The 14176-nt window shown below is 44.9% G+C and overlaps 1 protein-coding gene across 1 annotated transcript in view; it reads left to right on the forward strand.

Moving 5' to 3' along the window:
* The window catches only part of LOC146785922 (fetuin-B-like), a 76547-nt gene that overhangs the window by 32328 nt on the left and 30043 nt on the right, over positions 1 to 14176 (forward strand). Inside the window, exon 2 of the mRNA XM_085635320.1 lies at positions 7289 to 7396. Coding sequence (XP_085491446.1) covers positions 7289 to 7396 — 108 coding nt within the window. The remainder of the gene's footprint in view (positions 1 to 7288; positions 7397 to 14176) is intronic.

Raw genomic sequence — 14176 nt, forward strand, 5'->3', positions numbered from 1 at the left:
CCTTTGTGAACATTTTTAGATCAAGTTTTTACAGTGCATAAGCTTATGGGACATACAATCCCTGATATCTTTGCCAAGTTTTGGAATTAAAGTCACATCTGCTTCTCTCATAGATAAGGTAGCAGCCTGATACTTCAAATGAATTGAAATCCTGTGTCAGTTGTGGGGCTGATATCCCTCTTAATTTTTATAAAAAGCAGCTGTGTAGTCGTCTAGCCCAGGTGATTGCCCTCCTTTTAGTGTCTTTATCTCTGCTAGAATTTATTTATTTTCAATGGGTCTGTCAAGGTATTTTCTCTCTGCATTCCTGAAAATATTTTCTTTCTTCATTTTCATCTTCCCTCCCTTTAGTGTATAGCTCTTGGTAAAACCTTCGAAAGGCTTCTGACTTTCCTTTTCATCCATGAGGAGTATTCTATGTACGTCTTTGATTTCTATAATATAAGCCTTATAATTTTTGCCCTTACACTGGAGAGCCAACAACCTCCCTGCTTTATTGCCTGTATAGCAGATTTTTTGTTTGGTCCCTTAACAGGAGTTAACAGGAGATAGGGGATTATTCTCCCCTTAGTCCATTAATCCTTCTAAGTCTTTCAGCAGTGGTTTGCTGTTTATTAAGATGTCCTCCTTTCTTAATTCTCCCAAAAACTTTTCTGTGTCTACTGCCCTTTTCCTTGTGTTGCATGCATCCAGAGCTATGAAAATGACTCTCAGAAATGCTTTCAATGCATCCCATTGGGTCAATAGTGTTAGTCATGCCCATGGACAGACACATAATCGTGTATGCTATCTCATACTTCCTGTAAGTTAGTATGGTTTCACAACAAGTATTCTTTGAGGTGCCATTGTATGTGTCTTTGTCTCATGATGCCTTTCTTCCAACTCAATAAGACCCGGGTGTGATCCGATAGTGTTATGTCCCCAACATTGAGTCCCTATATTCTCCCCAACAGGTAATCCATTCTAGTGCAAATCCTATGTGTGGCTGAAAAGAAAGAGTACTCTCTCTCCTTTCAGTGTATCAACCTCCAGGCATCAACCAACTCTGACTTTTCTATCAATGTTTTTAATTGTTTTGCTGGCTGCCTTGTATGTTTGACCTTGGTGGTTTGAGTGATCCAGATTACCATCCCAAATTAGGTTAAAATCACCTCCTACTACCAGTTCCTAGTTCAAGAGGTGGCTCAGCTCCAGCATCGGAGAGCAAAGAAAACAGTCTGGATTTGAATTTGTGGGATACACATTAGGTATTAAGATTATTGTACCACTGCAATACAGCTGGAACACTGCATATCTACCCACTGTGGGGCCGATTCCGATCCAGGCCGGAAAGCACTCCGACCGAGCCGGATCCGGAGTGTTTTCCAACCGATCCGGAGTCCTGCAGTCCGACCGTGCGGCCGTATGCTGTCGGACTCGGTTTGATCAGACTCCCATAGAAGTCAATGGGAGCCGGTTGTACGACGCATACATGGGCTCCCATTGACTGAATGGGTACGTTGCGGACAAGTGCGCCCCCTACAGTGAGTACGCGTCGGTGCCATCTGCATCATACATGCCTGTGTTGGGGAGACCCATGGGTCTCCCCTTGTGTCCGAGTCGTAGGGCTGTGGGTGACAGGGGGTCCGACGCGGACCCCCAAAGGCAACCACCTGGACGATTTGCGAGCCGGACACACAGGCTGTCCGACGTGTGCATCATAATGGCTCGGTCGTGAATCGCATCCATTGCACGCCGCGGTTAGCTTCCGACCGAGACTTACGGAGTGGTTCAGACCCGGAAACGAGTCGGTCGGGGAATTTCATGTAGCTCGCATCATACTTGCTCGCACGTACAGCTGTACGAGTCGGGCAGAAAACACGCTTACGGCACATAGATTTTCCGGCCGGATCGTATTCGGTGCCCTTCCGACCCGGATTGGAATCGGACCCTCTGTGTCTGTTAGTTAGTACATTTTGAGCGCCAACTGTGTGCATAACTGATATTGCCACCGCTGCCATCTTATTGGATACTGAAGGGTAGAGCTAAGTGGGATTGTGTTTACGCCTCATCCATTTTTGATCAAGTCCCCAAGACGTGAGTCTCTTGAAGCATAAATATATTTGGTTTAACCCTGTTAAGTTACAGCTGGAGTGTCTGCCTCTTAGTGAAGGTCTTAAAGCCACTAACATATCTTGATAGAAGCTGCAATATCCATTTTATTTTAAGTATTCTTCCCTAGGAAAGGCTTCCCAAGCTTTGTTCATCTTTTCACCCATTTGTGCATTCCCATTGTTCTCCTTTACGCCCTCCAAAATACTCAAAACATAAACTCCAACATTAAATAAACAAGTATCAATTCACCTTCCCTCCCCTCCCCGCCACTGTATATTTTTCCTCAAGGTTCCAGTGTTGCAAAGGCCCTCTTAGTGGCTATTCACTGGCTCTTGGCACCCCTTCCATTGTCAGTGTTGTTTCATATCTTTTAATTGTACATCTTCCTTTCATTGACGTCTCATTACCTTGCTCCGACCTTAGCTTGGAATTTACCCCAATATGTATTGGCTACTGATGATTTTCTCCTACTTAGATATTTTAACCATCATGCTGAACTTTTATCTGACATTCACACCAACACACTCATCTTGAGCCTAAATATACTTTGGGCCTCAATCAGCTGGTAGTTGGCCCCACCCACTCAGCAGACCACACACTCGACCTCCTATTTACCAACTCTTCTCACATTAAAGTGGAGTCTCCAATTCCAGTCCTTTGGTCAGATCATCACCTAATAAATTATCCTTACAGAAAGCTTTTACTCAAAGCAACCCATGGAAAGAACCAATATTGAGTAGGCCATGGAATAAAGTCAATTTAGTCACTTTTTCTCACCACTTTACCACTCCCCCAGCTCAACACAGACAACCTCAATTCTGCAGTTGAATCATTTGAGGTAGCAATCAGTCAGGCCCTTGATATCATTGCTCCCGTGATAAAAGTTAAACGTAATCACAAAACGTCACCTTGGTTTACTGCTGACGTAAAATCTGATAAGCTAGCAGCCCGGAAAGCAGTACTTAAGTGGAGTCACTCCCAAAGTGCCGAAGACATACAGGCCTATAAATCTACTCACAGACGCTACCTTGATCATATAGCAGCGGGCAAGAAAATCTATCTAGGCGACAGAATAAATAAGGCCGCTAACTCCCATAAAGAACACTATAAAATATTAAAAGAATTCACCAGTCCCACCTCATGTTAGCCGGAACAACTCTTTTTGCAAGACTGGGCGGACACTCTGTACACCTTTATCGTGGATAACATTCACAGCCTCTTTCCCCACAAGGCTGGCGAAAATCAGTACCATTGGTCCGTCAGTGACCGTGCCTCCAATCCAACCTCCCTGAAGGAATTCACTGAATTCACCCAAGAGGAAGTTAGTACTGCCCTCTGTAAGGTTAAATCAGGCTCCCCTGCCGAACCAGTCTCCCCTCATATTCTGTCCATAATTGGGCCAGCCTTTCTCACGGGCCTTACCAAGCTTTTAAACCAATCCTTACCCCACTCAACGATTCCAACAAAATGGAAAGCGGCTATGGTCAAGCCCATATTAAAGAATTCTACCCTGAACCCCAAGGAGCCAAATAACTTTCAGCCCATCTCCCTTCTCCCTCTTTTTGGGAAGGTCCTGGAGTCGCTAATTAAGAAACAATTTATCACCTTTTTGGAGAGCAATAACCCCTCTCAATCTGGGTTTCGGGCCTTACATAGTACAGAAACTGCTTTGTTGGAGAAAGTTGACAACATAAGACTCTCTCTTGATGCTGATCAATCAGCCATTCTGGTTTTACTTGATCTATCGGCTGCCTTTGACACCATCTCCCACAGCACTCTTGTGAATTGTCAGTGGGAGATGGGTGTCAGGGGCACCGCATTGAACTGGCTCAGGAGTTATCTAACAGAACGAACTTTGAAAGTACACGTGGGTGCTTTTGTCTCCAGTAGCCAACCTATAGACAAGGGTGTCCCCCAGAGCTCTATCTTAAGTCCCACACTCTTCAATCTGTATGTGGCACCCTTAGCCAGTGTGATCAAATCATATGGCTTTGATACAGTATCGTATGCCGACGATACTCACTGTTAATCATGCTAGGCCAGATCCAACTGATGCCAAACTTCGATTCATGAAGTGTATGTCTGACATACACATCTGGATGCAAACCAATCATCTGCAACTCAATACCAGCAAAACGGAAATCATCCTCTTTGGTAAAGCCCAAACCTTGTGGTCGAGTGATTGGTGGCCTTCCAATCTCGCCCATGTCCATCTACCAAGTCGGTAGCTCGTAATCTAGGGGTGCTGATTGACAATCACCTTTCCTTGACCGATCATGTCAATCATGTGGCTAGCATTTGTTATGGATTAATGCGCAGTTACCTTAAGATCTTCCAATGGGTTCCACTGGCATCTCAGATGCTGCTGGTTCAAGAATTAATCATCAGTCGGCTAGACTATGGAAATGCCCTAATGGCTTCCATCAGTGAAGAGCTCCTAACCAAATTACAGGTCCTCCAAAATACCGCAGCCAGACTGGTGTTAAATCTACCCTCCTGATCCCCCTCAACACCAAGTTTGAGAGCTCTTCATTGGCTTCCCATCAGAAAACGCATAATATTTAAGATCAACTGTCTGGTCCATAAAACCATCCTTAGACATGGACCACACTATCTTGCTAAAAAACTGGATCAGGTATAACCCCTCCAGAACCCTCAGATCCACCAATAAACATCTTCTTATCTCGTTCAAGATTCGTACCACCAGAAATGGCGAGAGATCTTTTTCGCATCCTACCCCAACCCTATGGAACTCACTCCCTCTGCATCTACGTATGGAGACCAACCATTGAAAATGTCATAAGGCTTAAAAAACCTGGCTGTTCTGATCTCTCTTCCCTCAGCCTGCTCTCTTCATTCCTTCTCCTCTACTGTTTTTCAGGATAAGCTAGCGCTTTGAGACCCTCGGGTGAAATGTGCGCTTAATAAAATCTTATAACATAACATAACATATGTCGATGCTTCCATATTTACAGTTGATTCAATTTGGTCACATAGGGATAGTTCCACCCAATTGTTAGTTCCACCACTGCATTTCAACATTTAAATATATTTGCTAGATCTAAGATTATGATTTTTAGACCTTAGTTTGGTAGATTCACGCTTTTTATGATCTTTAAGATGCTGTCTGTGGTTGGATTATAGAGTTGTATGATTGTACAACGCATGCCTGTACAACGCTGTCTCTGCCATGAGTGCGTCTTTAGCACGCATGCCTTTACCATGCATGCCTTTACCACACAATTTTGTGGTAAAGACATGATGGGTAAAGGGACATGCGGGCCAAAGATCATACCCCTGCCCTGTAAAATGTCCCTTTGCCCCCTACCCTGCCTCCTAAAAACTAAACCCACACCCTAGAAAATACCCCGACCCCAGCCCCCTCCCCCTGAGTCCTAAACTATCCCCTACATCCCTAAACTACCCTGTAAATTGTCCCTTCTCCTTGTGCCCTGAGCCCCAAAAATTAAGCCTGCGCACCAAAAACGTCCCCGAGCCCAGCCTCCCTTCCCTGAGCCCTAAAAACTATCCCCTACATCCTTAAATTACCCAACCCTGATCACTGCCCTGTAAACTGTCCCTTTTCTGCCTGGCCTGAGCCCTAATAATTAAACCCCATGCCCCCAAACCTACCCCAGCCCTAAGATACTGTTCCCTACCTCTGTGAAGTACCTGGACCCAGCTCCCCACCCGCCCTGAGGCCAAAAAATGTCCCCTGCCCTGAGCCCTGAAAACTATCCCCTACAGCCCTAAACTACCATGACCCTGCCCATTATCCTGTAAACTGTCCCTTCTCCCTCTACCCTGAGCCCTAAAAATTAAGCCCACTCCCCAAAAACTACCCTGACCCTGCTCCCTGCCCTGTAAGCTGGCCCTTTTCCCCCCGGACTTAGCCCTAAAAACTGTCCCTTACCCTAAAAACTACCTGACCCCCTCCTGAGTGATAAAACCTAAACCCACCCCGAAAAACTACCCCTCCATCCCCCAAGACCAAGCCCCAGCCTCATTTACCTCACTGTGTCCTCTCCTGATTCCCGATAGTCCTTCCTCTTCCTGTCTTCCCCTTCCTGTGCCTCCTCTCGGCAACTAGACAGCACATTGCCTTAACCACGCATATGCGTTGTCACAGCATATGTGTGGTTAAGGCAAGCATAGTACGGCTTGCGGAGAAACAGTACGCGTGGCTCAGCCCGCATTGTTAAGGCTGTTTTTCCGATTACAGTGATGCTTCTCCCTCCTTCACAAGAGTTCATATCGTTCATACTTCACACAGGATGCATTTCTTTATCCAACCACTAAAAAGAGTTTATTTGATTAATGTGTTACCCCTAGGGTGACATTGCTGTGCTTTACAAATGACTGATTGATTGATTGATATAAGTACAGCTTCACCATAATGTCATGTGGTCTTGCATTCTCATCCAGATTTTTCTTTCCCACGCTATGCGCTATTTATTCTCCTATGGGAAAGTCATTGCCTTTACGTGGAGTCTTCCTAAAGAGATCCCGGAGAAACCCTTCAATGTCCCCTGCTTTGCTTTCTTTCAAATTTTGAATTCTCAAGTTGTCCCTTCTTGATCTGCTCTCAAGATCCTCGCATTTGTCCATATGCTGCTTAACTTAATGTTCTAGAAAAACAACTGAGGTTGTAGCAATTTGACTGCTCTCTGATAAGGATTTCAAAGATTGATCCACTGAGTCAATTCTGGAGACATCATTCTGTAAATCTTTCATGATGTCTGATATTTCTGCCCCCTAGTCATATTGTAGTTTATTACACCCTTCAGATAGTTTTTTATTACAGTCATTTTTTAGGTTGGTGAGGCAACCTTACAGTGGGTGTGCCATTTTCATCACCTTCTTGACAAGAACTCCGCCTTCACCGTCTTGATTATGAAAAATATCTGTGTTCGGGCAATAAAGGAGTGAAACTTCATCTGTTGAGGTGTCTTCCCATGATTTGATATGGAGAGAATACAATCTCATGCTCATCTATTCAAAGATATGTCACCCAGCTTAGCTTATGACCTATCCATATCAGTCTCCCAAAGAATGTTTTATGATTTGGACAGTCACCCAGAACTTCACCCTTGGGTGTTTATAGTGTCTTTTTGAAGGCTGCACGGTACCATCATGATTCATGTCTTCCTCTTTCACAACTTTGTAAGTAATAAGCTTTATATTCCGTTTTTAGGGTGCTGGAAATATCTATTATTTCACGATTGACGTGCTTGAAACAGACTGCCATCTCGTAAGTCGGAAGAGCTGGAAAAATTGTAACATCAGACCCTTCCATGAAACGGTAAGTGCTGGGAGAGCGAGATTTACAGCACAAAGCATGGGCGGATTTGAAATACAAATAGGGTCCACATTTTGGAATTCCTTGTCTAAATAATAAACTTCTGTTGCTGAAGACAGATGTGAAGCTGCACATAGTGGCCGAAATTAAAAAAGGTAATGGCATGATGCAAAAGTGAGACAAAGTACATTGTAAAACTCTTTTTGTGCATGCCCTTGCCCAAACTTAAAACGTGTATCTATTGCAAACACCATCTATCACATATTGCATCTACCCCAGCATGTTCCCACAAAGCTAACCCTACATGACATGACCCACAGTTACACCTCGCCTTGTATCTTAAAACACTATAAATGCACCTTCCTGCAACCACATACCATCACTTAATACATGCCATTTGTAACCTAATACAAGCCATAACAATAGACCTGTGAAATCAACATCCAAAATACATTGTCCATATCAGTACCCAGTTAACATGTCAACCAACAACCAGGGAGCAAAAATGACACAGATTTCAATGTAAACACTATCATCAACCCCTTCAATGCTCATGACGGAATAGTTCCGTCATGAGCATCGGTGCCCCTGTGCTCATGACGGAACCATTCCGTCATGAGGCCAGGGGCACGAACTCTCTCTGCTGCAGACAGCAAAGGGATTTTTATTATTCCCCTGTGACCTTGGGAGCTAGGGTAGAGCTTCCCCAGCTCCCAAGGCCCCATCCCTGGTTTCTGTGTAATGACGATCAGCGCCCATGTCGCGCTGTCATCATTGCACAGAAACCAAAACTGAAATGAGCCTTTAGGCTCATTTCAGTTTCACTTTCTATCCCCCGGGCATGTAGAAAGACGGAAGAGGTATCATTGGAAAGGGGAGAATCTCCCCTTTCCAATGGTACCCCTCCCCAGTGGATCCCTGCTTGGGGATTGCCCAAGGAGGGCGATCCCCAAGCAGGGATCCACCCACTAGACACCAGGGAGGCGGGAGCGGCCCCTTGGGCAAGGGCTTTTGCTCCCCCCAAATGTAATGGGTGTGATTTAGTCTTTTTGCCCCCCCTGGGGGGGGCAGATGGGGGCAGTAGCCCCCAATTTGCCACCCGGTGGGCAAAAAGCCCACTAGACACCAGGGATATTTACTTTTGGGCACATAATATATTAGGGTGGAGGCTGCCCATTAAGGGCATGTCCATGCCTCCACCCTGCACAATTTACAGCCTTTCTGCCCCCCTGGGGGGCAGTTGGGGGCAGTAGCCCCTAATCTGATGCCCGTGCGGCAGAAAGCCCACCATACGCCAGGGATTTTTTAAAAATGTTTAAATTGTGGTGGGGGCTGCCCAATATAGGCATGCCCATGCCCCCACCTACTCCCGGAAAAATGACAGCCTTTCTGCATTAGCCCCAAATCTGCCCCCCGGGGGGCAAAAAGCCCAGTAGACGCCAGGGATTTTTTAGGCAAATTTTAATTAGGGTGGGGGCATGCCCGTTTTGGGTAGCCCCCACTCTAATTAAAATTTGCCCCATAAACTCCCTGGCATCTTGTGGACTTTCTGCCCCCCGTGAGGGGCAGATGGGGGCATTAGCCCCAAATCTGCTCCGCCGGGGGGTGGGCAAAAAGCCCACAAGACACCAGGGATTTGTTTGAGGCAAATTTGAATTAGGGTGGGGGCTCCCAAAATGGGCATGCCCATGCCCCCACCCCCGACCACATACATAACAGCCTTCCTGCCCCCCTGGGGGGCAGATGGGGCAGTAGCCCCCAATCTTTTCCCCCGGGGGGCAAAAAACCCCCTAGATGCAGGGATTTTTTTTGCAAATTTTAATTAGGGTGGGGGCATTGGCATGCCCGTTTTAGGCAGCCCCCAAAATTCAAATTTGCCCCAAAACTGCTTGGCGTCTAGTGGACTTTCTGCTCCCCTAGGGGGCAGATGGGGGCATTAGCCCCAATCTTCCCTGACCGGGGGGGTAAAAAGCCCACTAGATGCCAGGGATTGTTTTGGGGCAAATTTGAATTAGGGTGGGGGCTTCCAAAACGGGCATGACCATGCCCCCACCCACAAAAATAACAGCCTTCCTGCCCCCCGTGGGGGGCAGTCGGGGCAGTAGCCGACTAGACGCCAGGGATTTTTTTGGCAAATTTTAATTAGGGTGGGGCAATGGCATGCCCATTTTGGGCAGCCCCCACCCTAATTAAAATTTGTCCAAAAAACTCCCTGGCATCTAGTGGACTTTCTGCCCCTCTGGGGGGCAGATGGGGGCATTAGACACCAATCTGCCCCACCGGGGGTGGCAAAAAGCCCACTAGACGCCAGGGATTTTTGGGGGCAAAAATGGGGACAAAAATGTGTGGAAAAAGTGATTTTTTTCAACTAAAATTGAGGTTTGCAGGGGATTCTGGGTAAGGAAACGTTAGGGAATCCACACAAGGCATACCTCCCTGGAAGCCCCCGGGTGTCTAGTTTTCAGAAATGTGTGGGTTTGGTAGGTTTCCCTAGATGGCCGCCGATCACGGGGCCAAAAACCCAGGTGACCCCCCCTTGCAAAACCAGGTGGTTTTGAAATGGGCAATTTTGATGTTGCCGCACTACGTTTGGGGCCCTTGCCTGTCGCGGGTCCTTGGGCCTCCCATACAAGTGAGGCACCATTTTTATCTGGAGATCTGGGGGAACGCTGGGTGGTGGGAAATTTGTGTGAGCCCGATGATGCCACACTTTCCCATACAAAAATGTGTGAAAAAAGTGATTTTGTCAGCTACAATTGAGGTTTGTAGGGAATTCTGGGTAAGGAAACGTTGGGGGATCCATGCAAGCCATAACTCCCTTGAAGTCCCCGGGTGTCTAGTTTTCAGAAAAGTGTGGGTTTGGTAGGTTTCCCAAGGTGCCGGTGGAGCTAGGGTTAAAAAACTACACCTAGGCACTTTGCCAAAAAAGGGTCATTTTTCACTGCGAAATTGAGGTGTCACCACGTTGCGTTTTGTGCCGTTTCCTGTCCTGGGCATTAGGCCGACCCACACAAGTGAGGTACCATTTTTCTCGTAAGACTTTGGGGAACACAGGGTGGGTGGATATTTGTGGATTCACGCAGATTCCAGAACTTTCCACCACAGAAACATGGGCAAATGTGGTTTTTTGACAATTTTTTAGGTTTGCAAGGGATTCTGGGTAACAGAACCTGGTGGGAGGCAGTCAAGTCTCCCCATCCTGGATTTCCCTGGGTGTCTAGTTTTAAACAATGTATAGGTTTGCTAGGTTTCCCTAGGTGCCGGCAGAGAAAAGGTTCAAAAACTACAGCTAGGCACTTTGCCAAAAAATGGTCATTTTTGCCTGCAAAATTGAGGTGTGACCACGTTGCGTTTTGCGCCGTTTCCTGTCGCGGGCACTGGGCCGACCCACACAAGTGAGGTACCATTTTTCTCGTAAGACTTTGGGGAACGCGGGTGGGTGGAAATCTGTGGATCCACGCAGATTCCAGAACTTTCCACCAAAGAAATGTGGGGAAAATATGTTTTTTTTCACCATTTTTTAGGTTTGCAAGGGATTTTGGGTCACAGAATCTGGTGGGAGGCAGCTAAGTCATCCCATCCTGGATTCCCCTGGGTGTCTAGTTTTCAAAAATGTATAGGTTTGCTAGGTTTCCCTAGGTGCCGGCAGAGCTAGGGTTAAAAAACTACAGCTAGGCACTTTGCCAAAAAAGGGTCATTTTTCACTGCAAAATTGAGGTGTTTCCACGTTGCGTTTTGCGCCGTCTCCTGTCGCGGACACTATGCCGACCCACACAAGTGAGGTACCATTTTCTCGTAAGACTTTGGGAAACACGGGTGGGTGGAAATCTGTGGATCCTCGCAGATTCCAGAACTTTCCACCACAGAAATGTGGGGAAAATATGTTTTTTTGACAATGTTTTAGGTTTTTAAGGGATTCTGGGTAACAGAACCTGGTGGGAGGCAGCTAAGTCACCCCATCCTGGATTCCCCTGGGTGTCTAGTCTCCAAAAATGTATAGGTTTGCTAGGTTTCCCTAGGTGCCAGCAGAGCTAGCGTTAAAAAACTACAGCCAGGCACTTTGCCAAAAAAGGGTCATTTTTCACTGCAAAATTGAGGTGTTGCGTTGTGCGCCGTTTCCTGTCGCGGACACTATGCCGACCCACACAAGTGAGGTACCATTTTTCTCGAAAGACTTTGGGTAACGCGGGGTGGGTGGAAATTTGTGTATCCACGCAGATTCCAGAACTTTCCACCACAGAAATGTGGGGAAAATGTGGGTTTATTGACAATATTTTAGGTTTGCAAGGGATTTTGGGTAACAGAACCTGGAGGGAGGCAGTCAAGTCACCCCATCCTGGATTCCCCTGGGTGTCTAGTTTTCAAAAATGTATAGGCTTGCTAGGTTTCCTTCAATGCCGGCAGAGCTAGTGTTAAAAAACTACAGCTAGACACTTCACAAAAAAAGGGCAAATTTTCATTGTGAAAATGTGGTGTGTTCACGTTGGGTTTTGAGTCATTTCCTGTCGTGGGCACTATGCCTACCCACACATGTGAGGTACCATTTTTATCAGGAGACTAGGGGTAATTAAGATTTGTAAAGCAACTGTTATTACCTATTGATTTTTTATGCATTTCTGCCTTCCAAATGAAAGACATTGTGTAAAAAAGAAGTAATTTTGAAAAATGACCGATTATTCTCATGCTAGTATGAGTATTCTCAATTTCGAAAATGTGCAAATATGTACTGTTTCTAAACTCTATAATTTGTTCCCATTTCAGAAATACATAGGTGTCTTTCATACCGATTTTTCCATGTATACATTTTCCCACAATAATTGCTATATACCCGGAACATAATAAAAAACCATTGCAAATTGCTGTTCAGTTTTTGACTCTGGGTTCGTCGGGTTCTTGGTGAACCTACAAGTCCTATATATCCCCACAACCAGGAAGGTCCAACGGATGTAACGGTATATTGCTTTCAAAGAGCTATCATAATTAGAAGAAGTTACAGGTGAAAATGTTTACACAAAAAGGCTGTTTTTTTCAACTAATTTTCAATTTTTCCTAAATCTAACTATTAGTTTCTATAAAGAAACCTTGATGGATCTACACAAATGATCCCTTGCTGAATTCAGAATTGTGTCTACTTTTCTAAAATGTATAGCTTTCCAGGCTCCATTATTACTTTCACACCTATTTCTACCATTAACTAGAAGGAGGTTGAAAGCACAAAGAATAGCAAAAATAGGCTATGTCCCAGAAAAATGCCAAAACTTTAAAAAATGGTGGTTTTCTGACAAAAGTCTGTCCTTCCCTAAAAGCTGGGAAATGGTGATTTCAGCCCCACAAACCCTTTTTCGATAACATTTGCAGGGAAAAACCCAGACGTTTTCATTTGCAGCCAGTTTTTCCCATTTTTCCCCCCAAAAACCATATTTAGCTGTGTTTTGGCAAATTTCTGGGTCCCCTCCAGGGGAATCCACAAACCCTGGATACCTTTTGAGTCCCCATGATGTTGGGAGAAAAGGACGCAAATTTGGCGTGGATACCTCATGCGGTCAAAAAGTTACAGGTGCCTAAGCCCGCACTACCCCAAATAGCCTAAAAAAAGGCTTAGCATGGGGGGGGGGGGGGAAGGTCTAGCAGCGAAGGGGTTAACCTAGCATTACAAGTAAACACTAAACTAATACATTATATGTCACCTAAACTAAGAAACACAATACTTCAAATATCACAGTACTCGCCACAATTCATCTAGGAGACTGGAAGACACTATTCAACAAAAGGAATACATGGCATCAGCCAACAAACATTATAAATACAACACTCCAGCTAACATGGTAATTTCTGTCAACCAGTTAACACTGTAGATCAAAAACTATCCATGCCCCCATGCTTTTACAACTGTGTATGATTCACGTCAGTTATTCAAGATATTTCTTTGGAAAGTTGTAAAAAAAATCCATACATTCAGAACACCATTTAATCAATTCAAAAGCACACTGCATGTTTACAATAAAAATGCATAGTGCCACATGTTTCAAAGCGGTGTTCACCTGAGGCGCAAGTAATGATTTACAGACTCAATGAAACTTCCTCTTCCTGATTCGGTATTGAACCAACACATGGCCTAATAGGTAACATTTAGAAGGTTCTCTCAGCATAAGAAAAGGCAGAGCTAGGCGATATGATAGGTTTTAAATATCTACTTGTCAGCATGCCTTATAGCAGTGATTCTTAATCTTTTGACTTCTGTGGACTCCCACTTAAACGTTCATGGAAACCAGGGACCCCAAATGAATCATTATTGGAATCCGGGGACCCCCACTGAGTCATTACTGAAAGTCTGGGACCCTGGCCTAAGCATTTTCAATTAGTTGAACCACAGAAAAATACAACAAAAAACAGAAAGAAGCATTTATAAAACAAATAAACAAATTATGAAATATTTTCTTTCATTCCCAAGCAAATATAAAACAAAAAACATCTAAATGTTAATTTTAATAGGAAGGTTGGAGCCTTTCTAAATTCAATTGAGGCCACAAATTAATGTGATGGTACTAACTTAAGTTGTAGTCTCCAATGTTAAATTCCTGCACATTTATAGAACATTTTATATTTTTCAATAATGTATTAATCTGTTAATATTATTTAGTTTCCTGAGCAGTCAGGAGCCCTCTGAGTGGGCTCTGGAGACCCCCTGGGGTCCCTGTAACACAGGTTAAGAACCACTTCCCTATAGGATGCAAGAGTACACTAAGCACTTGTTTCTTTCTTGAGTTATCCATCACCTGAGCA

Source organism: Triturus cristatus, chromosome 11 (genome assembly GCF_964204655.1).
Source record: "Triturus cristatus chromosome 11, aTriCri1.1, whole genome shotgun sequence".
NCBI lineage: Eukaryota > Metazoa > Chordata > Amphibia > Caudata > Salamandridae > Triturus > Triturus cristatus.